The 13,779-nt window shown below is 50.1% G+C and overlaps 1 protein-coding gene across 1 annotated transcript; it reads right to left on the bottom strand.

The window, feature by feature from the left end:
* Positions 1-2,076: 2,076 nt before the first annotated feature.
* Positions 2,077-13,171, bottom strand: RPL38 (ribosomal protein L38). The gene is made up of 5 exons (XM_075904033.1): positions 13,063-13,171; positions 12,805-12,838; positions 12,414-12,474; positions 9,416-9,538; positions 2,077-2,155 (listed from the first exon to the last, which is right to left on the bottom strand). Exons 2-5 carry the CDS (start codon positions 12,805-12,807, stop codon positions 2,130-2,132), a joined length of 213 nt encoding a protein of 70 aa, XP_075760148.1. The 5' UTR covers positions 12,808-12,838; positions 13,063-13,171; the 3' UTR covers positions 2,077-2,129.
* Positions 13,172-13,779: the final 608 nt, after the last annotated feature.

The raw sequence follows: 13,779 nt of genomic DNA, 5'->3' as shown, positions 1-13,779 counted from the left end.
TTAGTAAAACCAAACCCTGGCGAAAAGCATTAGCATGGAAAGGCGGCTTAATAGGGCCTCCCTAATTGGCTGCGGAGACCGCTGGTCACATGGGACTGGCCTGTGTGCGCTCCAGCTGCTAAGTTATACCGAAAGCTAAAAATATTCTACCATGCCACCAGTCCCTGCGCAGGGATGTTACGGATTGCAGACCTGAGTAGGGCCGAGAGGGGAGCCCACAGACCCTTGCTAGTTTGGTTAGCTTCTTAGAACAAAGGCTAAAACATTAACGACAACACCTCTCTGTCTCTGGAGAATGCAAAGCTTAGTGCCAACTGACACCAGGGTCTTCTCAGCATGGGGCTGGAAAGTCGAGCAGAGAACAGCAGCCCACCTCCTTAAAATCAGGGTTGCCATCTTCCCTCTCTCGCCCTCAGTTTGAATGGGCACACACTGCCGGATGCCGTAGGTGGAGTGACCTTAATGTCTCTCAGCGAGGTGGAAGGTATCCAGGCCCTGTGCGGGTCAGGCCTGGAGGAAGCAGTGTGTGCTTAGCCAACACTAGGCTATCAGGGCCAACACCTGCAGCCCCCCACCCCGTGAAGGAACTCTGGGCCTCAGGGCCACCAGTGCTTCCTTGCATGTTTGCACTAGCGCTGACCCACTGTAGTCTGAGCTAGGCATGGCCGGTGCTTAGTTTTGACAGCAGCTAGTGGGTGGGGATTCTCTGTGCTAGCTATGCCACGACGAGCCCCCTGGAGATTACACTGGCTACAGTTCTTTTGGGGGCAGATCCTGGCTCTGTTAGAGGGGTGTGACTGTCTAGTTTATGCCAGCAAACTTTCTACTAAGGGCAAGGCTGGAGCCAGCTGCCCAGCAGCCATTTCCCACAGTGGTAGGTGCTCAGGTTGCTGTTTTGTTACAGACCAATTCCACAAGCCAAATACACAGGGAAGTGTTGGAACTACAATTCATTCACGAGTTTAATTCTCCTGCCAATGGTTTGCATCGAGATGCTGGCTGGCTGGAATATTATCAGCCAACCAAGGTACCAATGGTTCTTTGCCTGTGTAGATTCTGGTGTTAGTTCTCTTCCTCTCTAATCGCTAACTAATGGTCCTTATCTGCTTCTTAACTATCCAGTTTAGGGCTGCGTCTAGACTGGCATGATTTCCCGGAAATGCTTTTAACAGAAAAGTTTTCCGTTAAAAGCATTTTCGGAACAGAGCGTCTAGATTGGCAGGACGCTTTTCCGCAAAAGCACTTTTTGCAGAAGAGCGTCAGTACCAGAAAAACTGGCCAGTCTAGACACAGCCTAGACGTTTATGGACTAAAATTTTTTGCCTGTTACTTACCAGCTTGGTTTTCCCTTTGATATTTATATACCCACTGCCTCCTTTTGTTCCCCCTTCCCATTCCCTCTCTCCTCCTTCTCTATTTATTTTGGTTCTGGACATATACCCATAAAAGCTCATGATCATAGAATAATAGGACTGGAAGGGACCTCGAGAGGTCATCGAGTCCAGCCCCCCACCCTCAAGGCAGGACCAAGCTCCGTCTACACCATCCCTGACAGATGTCTATCCAACCTGTTCTTAAATATCACCAGAGAGGGAGATTCCACCACCTCCCTTGGCAATTTATTCCAATATTTGACCACCCTGACAGTTAGGTACCATTACATATTTTTTTTTTAGTCTTTAAAGTGCTACCAGCCCATTTGTTGTTTAAGTTTATCCTGCGCAGACTAACTCAGCTCCCCCTCTGATCCATTTCTCTTGCCTTGGAGAACGGATAGCCATGCCTGGCTAGGGCCCACGTCCGTTCCGACACTGCCAGTAAATGACACAGACCACAGCAGCTGATGAGGATTTCATTGCACTAGACTGAGGAGCTGACCCAGCATGTGACCCACATACTTGTGGACTACCAGCTCCTTCAGGGGAGTACGGGTGGCACAGGCTTGGTAAGACGAGGTTTCTAGCCAGGCTCAGCTGGGGAGAGCCGGACCATCAGGTGACATTGCTTCCCGAGCGGCTGCACAAGCAGCGGAGGGCTGGTCAAGCCATTCTTCAGAAAAGAGAAGCCAGACACAAGAACAGTCCCCTCTTTTATTATCGCACATGGGAAAAGCTCTGGGCACGGCTGGTTCATTTCAGCTCCTTCACGGCCAAACCTAAAGAGAAGGGGGGAAAAAAAAAGTCTGAGTAGCTGAAGACAGGCAGATCCTACTGGTTATCGCTGCTTGTCTGGCTGTGAAACCCCACAGCAGCAGCACTGTCTTCTGGAGACAAGCTGCTGAAGTTATTTTGGTCCCAAAGGAAAGGGCGGGAGTGATTTTCTCTGCTTGTCTAGAGCCCTGATGGCCGGAGACCTCGTTCCCAGCGCTTCCAAAGCAAGAGCCGTTGCTCACATGCTGCATGGCTAGGGACAGAGAATCTATTGCAGAGTGAAGACTGGGCGCGAGTCCAAGATGTTAATGCAGGAGGAAGGCCAGCCAACCCCACTGCCCCAATGCACCTGGCACTCAGCCCCCAAACGCCACTTGGGTTGAGTGGATACATCAAGAATGGTTTTGCTGATCTCTGCAACTCCATGGCATCCCCTGAGCATCCCCTAGTAGCAAAGGGCTCTGGCAAGAGGGCGTTGCCTCCTCCCCCACTCACCATTCCCTGCAGGGCAGAGCTGGCAGGGCACCAGTGCTCGTGAGACACACACACCAGGGGCTCCTGGACACACGCCTCCTTTGGGTGTTATCTGGTCTGTATTGGGGGCCCCTCCCCAGCCTCTTGGCCCACACTGCCCCATACGTATGGCCCCAGTCACCCTTTTCATTGGAGGCCATCACCGCATGGATCCGTGTGGTCAGCCTCACTAAAGCCCCCTGCATTACAGAGTCTCTTGCTGCTCTTTACAGAGCACCATTGTCACTGTGCTAACACACGGAACAGCGATGCAGGGCTAGGCGCTTCCCTTCGGCACAGTGTAGCGTCAGAACTGCTACACTTGGGGGTTTACAGCGTGGAGCAGCAAGCACCCCAGACAAGAGCACATGCCATGTTGGCAGGGCAACCCTGTCCACAGCAGCTCTCCCTAGCAGGGGATGTTCAGGCATGAGGCCTCTCTCCAAAAGGCTATTTTTGCCCCCCCTCCCCAATCGCTTGAAGCTTCTTTCCTATATGTGGAGGTGAAGGAGGATGCAAGCTGTCAAGGGTGCCCCTAGGCCCTGTGAAACAGCACTACCCAAAACGAGGAAATCATCTTTGTTGTCCCACAGACACGGCCATGACTGACCACAAGGTGTGTGACCTGAACAGCAAAACCTACCTTGCAGTTCTCGCTAGAGATTGTTATTGGTGTGAGAAGGGCCATTTCCCCTACAAACAATGCTGTTTGGCATGTGGCAAAAATGGCAGCGAGCCACATTTTGCCCTGTCACCCGGTCACATTCTCATATTGCAGACCCTCAGCTGTCACAGTATCCCACAAGTGACTGCAACAGGCTTGGACACGGTCGCCTACAACGTGCTGGGCCGACTGGCCTTACGCTGAAGGCTGTGCAGGAGCAGCAGCAGACTGCACCTCTCCACTGTGTAGCTCGTAAAGCATGTGAATTCCTAGGGAATGCTTCTCCAGTTGTAAGCCCTTGCGCGCACACTGTCATTTCTAGTCTAACGCTGTGCGTGCAGCCCTAGCCTTTGAAATAACCTGGAACAGAGGCGCTCAGCTCATGGGCCACATGCAGCCCTGGCCCTGCAGAACTCAAGGGCCACTGGCCAGCCCTGTGAGGCCTGGGGTTGCTGCATGACTGGGCCCAGGATTGGGGCTCTCCCCTGGCCGTACATGTGGGGTCTGGGGTAGGGATGTCAAAGTGTGATCGTGTACACAGTTAACCGACGTTCCTGGGCTCATCAGTTAGCATTCCACACCGGCTTCCAGCTTCCTTCCAGGGAGCTACTTGCCCTGCGTGCAACTGCCGAAGGTTTCAGCAGTTACACCCTTACTTGATTAATTGCATTTTAACATCCTTAGCCCGGGGGTCCTGCTGCCCAGCCCCACTCTATGGAGGGGTGTCTAGTCTAGGAAGGTTACGTTTTGATTAACTGAATAGTCGATGGGATGTCCATCGACTATTCAGTCAGTCAATAAGGACTAGCCTGCTCTGCCTTGAACATTTCAAAGCTGGGGCTCTTATGCACTTTTAAGCCGGCTCTCCCTCCTCCCCCCAGCACTCTGTCCTTGTGATCACAGCGGGGGGGGGGGGGGGGGGGGGGGGGGAGAGAGCAACTAGTCCAAGGGTGGCCAACCTGTGACTTGCGGGCCACATACAGCCCCCCCCACCCCCTTAAAGGGCGGCTCGCGAAGTCGCCCCTAGAAACGGTTCCCAGCTCCCGGCGCTCACTGGGTCAGGGGAGCCAGTTGGTGCATTGATTCAAATAGCATTGCTAAGATGGCGGCGGTTAACGGGAGCCTGTGGTGGCCTAAAAGCCTTGTCTTTTAAAGGAGCAGTGCCTTATTTTTTTTTTCTTCCCTCAACAACTCTGGGGGGCTGGTGGGGAGCTCTTCCTTTTTTTCTGGTGCGGCTCTTGGTGTTTTTTCCACCACTGTTGTGGCTCTTTGTTTAATGGATTGGCCCCCCCTAGACTAGTTGATTAGTCGCTTACATCCCTATTCTAGGCAGTGGCTCTCCCTGTGGCTCTCAACCTGCAGGCCTACTGGTCCAGAAACTAGCTTTCCAAGTCCGTGACATTCATGCACAGGCCAGTATTAGGGTTAAAGCATAAATAAAGGAGGAAGAAAGATCATCCACTCATTACCAATGGCAAACCCATTTGACCCTGAATCACATCCAGGGGCTTATCAGTGTAGCTACTGGTAAACTGGATGTTACCTGCAGCTGAGTCTCTGCTGCCAACAAGAGACGTGATGAAGGCGAGAGGCCTGAGGGGGGCACTCTAGATTTCTGATTGGATCTCTACCTTCTTCAGTCCAGTCAAGAAACCAGGCATTTAGTCTAGCAAGGGAGGGACGAATCACTGCAGCTGTCAGTTCACACACACCGTGGTCCTGTCCTTACAGACGAGGTTTCATTGGCAACTGCTCTTAGTTACCCTCTAGGCCCTGTGCCAAATCCTTAGTTCATAATTCAGCTGTCAGTTCCCCTTGGCCCATCGGCGTGGAAGAGGGACGTAGGCAAAGCTAGTTCCAAAGTTTGACAGATGCAAGAGTAACTGAAACCAGCAGGACCCAACAGGATGTAAGGCTGGACGCAAGAGTTACAGGGCGACAGATTGACACGTTAGCCTGCCTGTGTTATATTTACCACTGTGTGTTGTATTCAGCGGTAATGCACGAAACCCACAGGCCTGTATCCTGTAAGACATTAGTCTCAGCAAGTTAGCATAAGGCGTGAGGCTTGTGAACTTTGGGGGGTTTCCTTTAGGCCACTAATCTGCAATTAGTTGGAAGCTGAAAAGAGTACAAGAGAAAATTCTGACCACAAGCTCAAGTCAACCACAGAAACAACCTGGCAACGAACTGATACACAACAGCTGTGTCTAGACTGGCCAGTTTTTCCCGGAAAATCAGCCGCTTTTCCGGAAAAGCTTGCCAGCTGTCTACACTGGCCGCTTGAATTTCCGCAAAAGCACTGACTTCCTACTGCCTGAAATCAGTGCTTTTTGTGGAAATACTATGCTGTTCCCGTTGAGGCAAAAATCCCTTTTGTGCAAAAGGGCCAGTGTAAACAGCTGAGATTTGTTTTGAGCAAAAAAGCCCCGATCGCGAAAATGGCGATTGGGGCTTTTTTGTGCAAAAGCTCGTCTAGATTGGTCACGGACGCTGTTCCGCAAAAAGTGCTTTTGCGGAAAAGCGCCCGTGCCAATCTAGACGCTCTTTTACAAAAATGCTTTTAACGGAAACCTTTTCCGTTAAAAGCATTTCCGGAAAATCATGCCAGTCTAGATGTAGCCAACAGGTACGTAAGACATCTAAGACGAGCCTGCTTGCACATACAGCTTTCTCCTAAGTTACTTATGGGCTGGATTTGCTTTATAGCAGGGGTGGCCAACCTGCGGCTCGCAAGCCACATGCGGCTCTTCACCCCTGAAAGTGCAGCTTGCGAAGCCGCCCCATGTGCCCCTACAAATGGCCCCCAGTGCCCCGTGCTCACCAGGTGCAGGGGAGCCGTCCGGCATGGCAAGATGGTGGCAGCCGGCAGGCGCCTGATGTGGCCAAAAAGCCTAACCTGTGGTTTTTAAAGGGGCAGCATCCCCCTTTTTTGCTCAACGACTCTGGCTAGTGGGGAGTTCTTTTTCTTTTTGCTCAACAATTTTGATGTGGCTCTTCGCGTTTTTTCCGCCGCTGTTTCGGCTCTCTTCGTTCAACGGCTTGGCCACCCCTGCTTTAGAGGTTTGCATCAGAATGTATTGTCGTTTTAATCCACGAGACCAACCGGCTGCATCCCGTATGCTGAGCTATGTCAAAGTTATTCCACGTTTGGGACCTTTCACCTAGACAGATGGTGATGAACTAACACACAAGGTCCACTTACGGTTGCAACTTGTAACAAAGGAGGTGCTGAAGTAGGCTGGCAAAGGAGGCTTCCTAAGTTCAATGGGCTTAAACTGCAGCAAGGGAGGTTTAGGTTGGACATCAGGAAAAGAAGTCCTGCCTGTCAGGGTGGTTAAACACTGGAATAAATTGCCTAGGGAGGTTGTGGAATCTCCATCACTGGAGATACTGACGAGCCAATTATGGGTTCCCAAACTGGGGGGGGGGGGGGGGGGGGGAGAAAGGGAGCGCAAGACGACCCAGCCTCCTCCCCCAATCAAGTTCTGCTGCCCTGTTCAGTTCCTTTTTTTGCTCAACAAGTTTTGCTTCTATTCGGGGGTGGGGGCATGATGCCAAAAAGTTTGGGAACCACTGGGTTAGACAGACATCTACCAGGGATGATCTAGATCAGGGTTTCCCAACCTACAGGTCGGGACCCAAATATGGGTCGCCATTACATTTCAAAAGGGTCACCAAGTGCCTCCCCAGGTGACTCTGTCTCCCCCCCCCCCGCCCCCATTTTTGAACTGCCTTGGGTCACCAAGTCTTCCTGAATTGTCAAAATGGGTCTCCACCTGGAAGGTTGGGGACCAAAAATCTAGATGGTACCGGGTCCTGCCATGAGGACCTTGAGGTCCCTTCCAGTTCTAGTGTTCCATGATATCCTTTAAACTTCACAGATGCACCACAACTAGAAACCCGGAAAGAACTGAGACAACAGGCTAGGACAGAAATAATCAATGCGACGGAGTCACAAGAGCCCTGGTAACAAATGGCTGCGCACCATAAGGTGAGATCACCGATACACTGAACTCCAGGAAAAAGGGCCCTCCAACACCAGTAAGGTGAGGAAATATGAATAAGGCAAAACACTTTTCCAGTGTACCACACAGGAAAGTGGCATCGCCCCCTTGGGAGAGGGAGAGAAAGATGTAGTCCTTGGGAGGCGCAGAGTGATGGTAACAACGAGGCGGTGATGAGGAAGATGGCAGCTAACACTTCAGATTGTTCTACAAGGGATGGTCAAAGTATATGGATGTGCAGCTGTATATTCTGTAGTATCGCAGTCTGCCTTCGAGTGGGGGGGTTTGTGACTACGCTTAATGTAGTTCCTATAGTGCAAGTGTTACAACTGCACACAGTGGAGTCTCCAACTATATAATCATTTAAATAAAACCGAGCAAGAACCTGTCAACCCTCAAAGTGATTACTTGAGAACGCCCTGTTGTCTGTACAATTCCGTCATTTTTAATCCAAAGATGGGGCAACAAGAAGTGTGGCAGGCAACCAAACAGTCACTTGCATTCACAGAGGAGTTTTACATGTGCACCTGCACTTGCGACTGCAGCAGAGGCCATCAGAGGCAGAGGTGCAAAGGGGCGCTGTACCCACAAGGAAGCAGACACAGGCGCTTTTGCGTGGTGTACGTGCCAATGTGACAGGCCTGTCTCCATGTCAAAGGAACCGAAGTCATTAGGTCCCCGATTCCGATATTTTGGTCTATTTTTGGAAAGTTGTGAACAAAAAGGAACAGACAATGCATGGATCAACACAGTCACGGTTGCCAGCACAGACTCCAGGTTGTACCTCCCTAAACTGGGACTTGGTGGTCTGGCAACATGTGGTCTAGCAGGACCACGGATGTGCATGGACCCGAGAGCCCTGCCGGCAGCCAGGGCTCGTTGTATTGGGGATCGGTGCCCAGCAATCCAGAGGCAGAGGGCACCAGTGGCAGTGAACCCTGCACCCGCCCCAGGCCTGGCAAATTCCCTCATTTGGGACCAGTCAGGGCCAGAGGGTGCTAGACCAGGGAGGGCCAACCTGTAGCATCACCTCATACTTGTGCATGCTATTGACGACGCTCATGCGTGACTTCTGCCATACACATTAACAGGATGGGACCCTGAGTCATCCATATTTGGAACTGGGGGGGAGCATCTATTTAATGTTGTCAAAGCAGATAGAGCTTTACTGCTTCAGAGACCTTGCCAAAATGGAAGGAAGAGATGACCTAGCCATGAAGTGTCCCCATGTAAGTAGTTAACGCCTCTGCAGAGATACTAGAAAACCACTGCAGCATGGATGGAAAGAAGTGGATGAACAATTTCCTGTATTCAAGGACCTGATGACATCTGAGCTTCAACACGACCCTTTTTGTGTCTAGCCCAGTAAGAGCTGCCAGACAATCAACTGTGCTGCAGTCAGGACAATTTCCCCCTGCACACTGCAGCAACCCACACTCCTGACAGATATCATGATGAATAAGATAATGATGTTGACTAGAAATGTCACCAGTGCTATTACATTTCAATATTACCCGTACCAAATTTACTTTGCCCTTTTGGTTGTTGTGGTGGTGCTTTGAGGTCATAAAGAAACTCAATTTTATGCCCTGAAATAACAGTTATTAAACTAACAGAAATGAATGCAAATATTTCATTGTGGTCATTGCAACAAATTGATGGTGCCCATGGTAAGGGTAGTGCTTGACAACTCCACATGCTACCTCATCCTAGAGACCGAGTATGCTCTCAAATGATGTATGGGGGTACAGATGGTACGGTAAGTCGAGCAAATCAGTACTGTCTGCTGCTCCCCTATTTTATGTACTTCAGAACATTGTGAATACCTGCAAGTTTTCTGATCTGATGAAGCTAAGGAAATGAACTGTGAGCAGAGCAAGGGTCCGTAATGCAACACCTCCCTACATCTACATGCAGAAATTCTTGGACAGCTCTTACATGTCCAGAAAGAGCCATTTCCCATATCCCCCTAGTCAGCCTAACAGTGAGAGGAGCTCAGAAAGGAGAGGGGCTCCCACAGCTCCCCCCCCTTCCTATCCCAATGAAAGATCACCAGTAACTCTGGACAACACGACAGTTACCTGGTGGCAGGGACTGCTTCAGTTTCTCAGCCTTCTCCTTGTCTGTGATGACTAAAGTGTAGAGATACCGGCTACAGCGCACCTTGAATTTCACATTGTCTTTGTTCTTCTTGATCTTGACAGCTGCAGCAGAAAGACGAGAGAGTCAGCACAGCATCATTAGTGCCTTGTGCACACAGTAACTGTTGAAAGCTGTTCCAGCCAGCCAAGGACAGTCCCAGAAGCCCTCTCAGACTAAAGCCTCACATCAGCCACTCTAATATTTAAGCGCAAAGCAGATTTCAAGACTACATAACCTTGGCCACACTGCTGCGATCACAAAGAGGTAGAGTGAAAAATCCAGCTGCAAAGCCCTTAGAGTTGGTGACAACTGCAGCTAGTGTTTTCACTGGATTTAACTTATTCCAGCCTGCAAAGATGACAGATATCACTGGAGTGTTTCACAGAGCAAACAGGTTTCTATTTCAGGCTATTTTCCACCAATGAAAAAAAAAAACCCCACCCAAAAACTTACTTGTACGAGCACTGAAAATTAGTGCTGTAAATTTCAATAGAGCCAGGCAGTTTATTTTGACAAAGCATTATAAGGCTTGTTAGAGTATCATGAGGCTGTATTTGCCATTATAGTCTTTTTGCATATCATGTTTAAAGTGCCAACACTATTTTATATACCACTATCCAAGGCTGCGGAAGATGCTTTAAATTTAGTTTTTCCTCTGTGTCTTCTAGGACCAATTTAACTAGACAGCTCTGTCAGGGACATGAGACTGTGCTTCTTAGCCTCTCTTGGAGCAGAGTATGGAAAAGCCCCAAGAGTTCCACATTACAGAAGCTACTGGAGGCTTACAGACTGGCTGAAATGCCTTTTAAAAACAATACTAGCACCCATACTATTTCAAAAACAGTACACTAAGCCCTCACCCCTTGTCAACATGATTAGCTTTACAAAGCCCATTTTCAGATTTTTCTTTCCTTGTTGCAATGCAAGAGTCACACAAACAATGGCAAGTCGTAAATGGGGCTCTCAAACTGGGTTGTGATGGTACATGAGGTTCCCAAGCTGTCTCCAAACCCCACATTGCCTCCAGCGTTTATAATGTTAAATATGGAAACCACATGCAAATTGCAGACAAATGCTAAAAGGAAACGGAAGAGACATTTTTCATTTTGCAATTACAGTTATCTTACGTGCCTCCTGAAACAATACCAGGCATGACAGTTATGGGCAGAAGTGATTTAGTGGTACCCCTTCAAGAGAATATGTAAAGCTTGCTTAACATTAAAACCCACTGACAAGAAACAGGAGCACATTATAGATGTAAATAATCTCCAACATCACTTATTTGCCAAAATCCAAGTTCAAGGTTCACCCTCTTCCTATGAAGGGAAGGAGTGGCACTCCTTAATCGACTTAAGGTCGATACTCCATTTCTCTTGCAATAATTGTTGCTATTTACCTTGCGTCTTGACAAAATGAAACACTCAGCTTATAAGAAAAACATATCAAATTGTTACAGCTATAATCAGGCTCTCAATTTAACAGGCATTTCAATGAATCCCTAAGCACTGGATTTAAGCTCAGATGCTACTGTATTTACTCAGTGATTGCCAATTCCTGGATTTTTGTAGCATTCAGCACAAGAGAAAGCTATTGCAATCCGAGAATTTGCTGTGCTCTGCATCTTTCACCATTTAATCAGTCACCATGTGGCATACCAATCCACTGCTTTCAGACAGTAGGGAAAGGAGTGAATCTTTACTTGAGGCACACACTAATACTAGGGATGTGCAAGTGTAACCATGTTCATGGTTAACCAAGGATCCTGTGTAAAACCATGAAGTTATGAGCAATCCCAGGCTTCTGGCACATGCAGGGAGCCATCTACTGCCCTGTGCTGCTGCGTTTGATATGGAGGTAGTAGTCCGAGACCAGTGGAAGAGTCAGCTTAAAAGCCAGCTCCCCACAATCACTGGCTTCCGGGCAGCTGTCTGCCACCCTGCGCATAAATTTTAGTTACACAGCTACTTAGTTACATGTATTTTAACATCCCTAAATACTACTATGTATTATCCTTACTACTATTATCCTTAAAACCGGATTTGTCATTAACATTCATTTGCATTTGAACAGCCCCTCACTCCCCACTCCAATTAGAAGTGGAAGTGAGTGGGTGTAGACCAGAATCAGATTCATGTCCTTTCCTGGGTCCTGGATTTACCTATTAGCAGCAGACAGTGTCAAAGCTAAGATTTCTGTTAGTTATTTTTAGAAAGAACAGTCAGATTGATAGCAGACAAGAAACGAAAATTCACAGAGGCCCATGACCTGTCTGCACGTTTTGCAAAAAAACATTATGCCAGAGGAGGAAGAGAAGAAACAGAGCACTTCCAGGGCTTACAGCTGGCTTCAGCCCAATAGTGGCCAAAGATACAGGGGACCAGCCACCTAGTCCAACAGCCTCGGAGTGGGGATCTGCTCTAGCTAAGCCCCAAAAGTCTTAGAATCACAAGACTGGGAGACAGATTTACAGTCTTGATAATGGTGCACAGGGTCTGCATGGAGCAGTCACTCACTGCCAGTCCTGTGCCTACTAACTTACACTCTATACAGCCATCCGTGGTTTCATCTGAAAAAGTGGGCTGTGCCCAGGAAAGCTCACGATACCACCTACACACTTAGTCTCTAAGGTGCTGCAGAACTACGCATTGTTTTTTCATAGACACGATGTTATATTTCATGGACAAACCCAGACCAAATGTAGTCACCGACTCCCAAGAATTTGAACCCCAACATTCCTGCCGAACAGCCACGCGGCCATAACGAAACACGTAAGCCACCTGACATGTTGAAGCCCACACACTGTGTTTGTGCTTGGGTAACAAGATGCCCCTCTTCCAGCTGCTACAGAAAACCCTCTTTAGCGCTTCAGACAGATAGAAGCCAAGCAACTGCCATGTTGGGCAGCAACCCAGCACCTGGGCAAGCGACAGGACTCACATTTTGCATCCTTTCTCCGGGCTGTGAGCAGAAAGTCTTTGATTTCTTCAATTTTGCGAGGCTGGAAAGTAAAATCGTAAATCAAGACTCAGTCTCTCCAGCACCACACAGCTGGAAAGCAGGAGAGGTCTGCCTCCTGGACCCCAGCCCGCCCTGGGTCTGATGCCCAATGAACGCGCTGCCCACGTGCATCAGCCTTTTGGGTGCTCGCACTGCAGGGAAACACCCTGCCAGCCCCTCACCCGTGCCCACCCCCCGGGCACTGGAAGGGGGGGGAGGCAGCGCAGGGGGGGGGGCTCCCCCCGGGCCCAGCGCTCCCATACCACTTGCAGCCAGGCCCCGCTCCAGGACCCCCACCCCCGGCGGCCCGTCACCCCACGCGCCGGCTCACCATGGCGACGGGCTGGGCTCCGGGCTGCTGCCGCCTGCAGGAAAGAAACCAAGATGGCGTCAGTGCGGGTCGCGGCCGGGGGGGGGGGGCGGCTGCGAACCCCCCAAGCCCGCCCCTCCTCACTCCCACCCCGCCAACGAGCCCGCCCGCCCAGGCCCCGCCCGCTTCCCCGTGTCCCCCCGCCCCTCCTCGGGACCCCCCGCCCGGCCCCGCCGAGGATGCCGGCGGATCCAGCTGCGCGTCCTCCCCGCCACTCACTCAGACAGCCACCGACGTGCTGGTAAAAAGGGACAAACACTTCCGCATCCGGGAACTTAAACCAGGCCCAGGCGGCTACGGGTGCCGAGAGCAGACAAAAGGCGCCGGAGGGCGCTCAGAACTAGGCAGCTGCGTCAGGAGGGGAGGAGCGCTGGTTTCCCTGGGAAGCTGCGTTTAGACTGGGGTTACAGTGTGTTTGGGAGGGGGTGTTGCCTGCTGTTGTGCTCATTGACATGAACAGCTGGGGATAGCTAGCTACCAGTGTGTATTACAGTGATACTAACTGTATGGAGATCTGAATTAAAACAGAGAATTGATCAATTCATTAATAAACAATTAATTCACAACTCAGAGTTTGCAGGAAGAATGTTTCCTGATCTATTTCCATTGCCTCTTAGCCCCTCTCTCTGCAAATGCTGCAGAGCTCCCAGCCCCCGGTCATGGGAGACATGAGTTTAGGTTTGTTAATTACAATGATGCACATTGCAGTGTCCTAGGTGAGGTCACGACCTCTGTTTGCTTTACGGTGGGATTCTGGTCCTCCGATATGTTACGGGCTGTTACAAAGAGGCCAGGGATCAATCCGTTCTCCTTATCATGGAAGGTAGAGCAAGCAGTAACAGGCAGGGGAGATTTAGGGTTAACATTTAGGGGGTAAAATCATCTGGACTAGGTTTCTAAAGTGGGGCGGGGTCTAGGCGTTCCCCTGGTTCCATG

The sequence above is a fragment of the Pelodiscus sinensis genome, chromosome 20 (assembly GCF_049634645.1).
Source record: "Pelodiscus sinensis isolate JC-2024 chromosome 20, ASM4963464v1, whole genome shotgun sequence".
NCBI lineage: Eukaryota > Metazoa > Chordata > Testudines > Trionychidae > Pelodiscus > Pelodiscus sinensis.
This window is presented reverse-complemented; position numbering and strand designations above follow the sequence as displayed.